Consider the following 3,341-nt stretch of genomic DNA (forward strand, 5'->3'; position numbering starts at 1 on the left):
AGTCAAGACACAAAGTAACCAAAATCCAAATAACCAACAAGATTCATAAGTCTTCATATGGTCAATCTACCAATAAAGCAAGTAAAAAAGAATAAATCCATAAAGCAACTAAAACCAAGTCTCATAACAAGGTTCTGTATATCTTGATAAAAAAATTCATATAGTATCTTGGATTACACAATTTTAAAACATGTATTAACTAAAATCCCCAAATCTTGTACTGACTTATAGTTTGGTGACGAATCAGTGGCAGCCAGAATTAAGAAGCAATATTGGCCCAAGGTTGTTGTGGCCGGCGGGTGTGCAGCGGCTGTGGTGGCCGGCTGAGGGTGTGGGGTGGCTGGCAGAGGGTGTGGAAGGGGCGGTGAAGGCTGAGGGCGGAGGTGGAGAGAGTGATGGAGGAGAGGGGTGGACGTTTGAAGCTATGGTTTGAAGAAATGTTCAGGAGTTATTTTTAGGTTTGAAGAGAGGAGGTTAAAAGAGGTTAGAAGCTTATGGTCCATGTTTGTTTCAAGATAACCATGCGCAGACCTTTTTTGAATGAAATGTCTTCAGAAAAACAAACACACTGCAGACCTAAACGTCTGTGCGTGGTCTGCTTGGCGCAGACCAAAGAGGCCAAGAAGAGCTTCGAAGAAAAAACAAACACCCCCTTAAATTCTTAACCTTTTAATCTATGTTGGACATGATTACATTGTGTTTGTTAAAGGTCTGACGAATTTAATGTTTTCACGTGTATTATTCAAGTGTTTGCTTGTTCAAAGACATGCCGAAATCACTTCATCTGTTTGTAGTTTATTGGTGTTTATTTGTTAAATGAATAGATATATGATAGGAGGTGACTAAGATCATAACAAGTTAGACATACAACTTGTAGACATCATTACATATCCTATGCTTGTTTAATCACCTCATTTGATATTTATACATTAAGTTATACATAGTAGGTCCTTCATTACACTTCCTATATATGGTTTTTTTTAATCGAAGTTATGTATTTTTCATACTTGGTTTAGAGACTCGGGTTACATATTGTGTCATTAAACCGGAACTTGAATATGATAGTCGTGTCCTATCTTGCAACGTTGTTCTCCCATTTGAAGTGACTACTCAATGTATAGTGCAATTAACCAAATAATTCAATTGATAACACTCAAATTGACTAATCATTTAACTGCAAATAGAAAATTACAAGAAGCAAAGATCTAATAGAAAGAAGATGAGAAAACAGAGAGAAGGAGATGGGAGGACTAGAACCAATTCACACCATAAGTTCATTCATAACCTCCACTCCTTTGTGACTTTGCATATAACTTGAAGCGGTTAACTTGTTTGGGCCATTTAATATGGGCTGCTTGTACGTGCTGATGGCTTGGCCCATAAGATTCATAGCACCATTTGTTCATCTTTCTTCTTTTAAATGCAATATAGTTGACACTAGTTTAATTAAAAATCAACCAATCATTGTGTTTCACTTTTCATAATCAAACAAAACGTGTAACACTAACCACATGTTTATTGGGAAAAATTTTCTCCTAACTATATAGGTTAAGTGGGTTCTAAATGATTTGAGGATGATCATCACCATGAAATCCAATAAGCTAAGTGCTTGTTGCACATTGTTGTTCCCCACATATTGGTTCAATCAACTTATAGACTAACCAAGCCTACAACCGGTGTTTTGATTTTCTAATATTTATAATCGATAGATTTTATTTGTAAACGGTTCAATTAATTCAGTTATCAAGAAATACTGTTTAGCCAATTCGATTAACCGCCGATTAACTGATTATGTTAATTTCATTTAGATGAACTCAATTTATTTTGAGTTACATAAAACGTTATGAATAAAAACACATGAGTTACGTTTTTAATTTATTTACAAAAGTGAACGGGTTGCTTGAAGAAGTATCTAAAATTTCCTTTTGCGACAAACAAATCATCCAAAAACACCTAATTTTTACCCAAATGAACCCGAACATACATGAATAGACTGCAACGAAGTTGCCAAACTACCCAAAGTACTCGAATACACTTTTCAACACACAACGATCATTCGTCTTCGGCTTCGATTTTCGGTTCGCATGCCTGACTTCCTTAACCGAATGGCTCTGCCAAATGGTTTACGGAATTTTGGAGAAGTACCTGATGAAACCGAAAAGGTTTGCCAAGGGCGCCCTATTCACCCTAAAGGATAATAAGTGACAACTAATATGCTATTTATATCAATTCTATTCCAACATATAGCATATTATTTGTCAAAAGCAGAATATAAAAGATAGTGTAATCTCAGTTCGGTTTAGTTATTTGTACACGTATAACCATAACCGAACCATAAAAGTCAGTTATAAAAACAAGCAATACCCGAACCATTGATTTAGTTCTTTTGGTTTTGTTTTGTTTTGGTCATATATTGATAAAAAAATGTTGCAATTCAATTAGATACAACTTTTATGAAGCTCCAAGAAAAGTGGACCAAGTTCAAACCACTTTTAACAACATAACACATACCAATACGTAGTAATTTTATATAAACTAATCAACAAAATACCATATGAACAACTTAATTCAACATAAAATCATTCAGTTATTTGGCAAAGGAGTAGTTGAAGCCTTTGTGATCTCATATTCAATGGCTTTCTCTAGCCACATCTCGGCATCTTCCATCATTTCCGGACTTAATCTCACCATAAGTATACAAAACTCGGTTTCATTCAAGAACCCGTCTCCATCAAGATCTCCTTTAAGTACCATACCTTCCGCATCTTCCTTGCTCATACCTTCCATTCCAAGAAACCTTGAATTCTTTCGCAAACTTTCCGGTGTTATCAACCCTATCTTCTCGTCGGCTAGCATCCGAAAACCGTTGCATAGCTCGTCCATGAACGTGGTTAGCTCTAGCTTCTCGGCCATCACCGGAAGCAAGTCTTGGTAGCCTTGTTCTTCCATTTGTTATTTGGTGGTTGGTTGGAGTTGGAAATAATATTAAAGGACTTATTTATAGGGATGCAAAGTTTAGAATTATGGATGTCATGACAATTTGTCAATTGGGTTGGCACTAGGGAAGGTAAAGTTTTTGACCATTGGTTTATATTCCAAAATCATGGTGACATTTTTCAATAAACTATAATAAATAGGCGGTCGAATAATTAAAAGTTTAATCGGGTAGAATTGAGGGGTAGCTATAAGTTTGGAACATTCGAAGCATAACTTGTGACATTAAATAATTAAATAACTTGTTGTAATAATATAGATATAAAACTATAGTGTTTGAATGGGTTTCTTCAATATAAAATGGTAATAATTTTTCTAAACACTAAATATATTATTATTTAAAACTT

At 35.0% G+C, this 3,341-nt stretch overlaps 1 protein-coding gene across 1 annotated transcript; it reads right to left on the minus strand.

Moving 5' to 3' along the window:
* Positions 1-2,583: 2,583 nt before the first annotated feature.
* Positions 2,584-2,949, minus strand: LOC143601949 (calcium-binding protein KIC-like). The gene has a single exon (XM_077079217.1). It carries the CDS (start codon positions 2,947-2,949, stop codon positions 2,584-2,586), a length of 366 nt encoding a protein of 121 aa, XP_076935332.1.
* Between the last annotated feature and the right edge of the window lie 392 nt (positions 2,950-3,341).

The sequence above is a fragment of the Bidens hawaiensis genome, unplaced genomic scaffold (genome assembly GCF_021521415.1).
Source record: "Bidens hawaiensis isolate Kalapana, Puna unplaced genomic scaffold, B.hawaiensis_p1.1 tig00057668_1, whole genome shotgun sequence".
Taxonomy (NCBI): domain Eukaryota; kingdom Viridiplantae; phylum Streptophyta; class Magnoliopsida; order Asterales; family Asteraceae; genus Bidens; species Bidens hawaiensis.

Bases quoted from the DNA above. Each gene is read 5' to 3' on its own strand.
- LOC143601949 (XM_077079217.1), bottom strand. From the start codon at position 2,949: ATGGAAGAACAAGGCTACCAAGACTTGCTTCCGGTGATGGCCGAGAAG.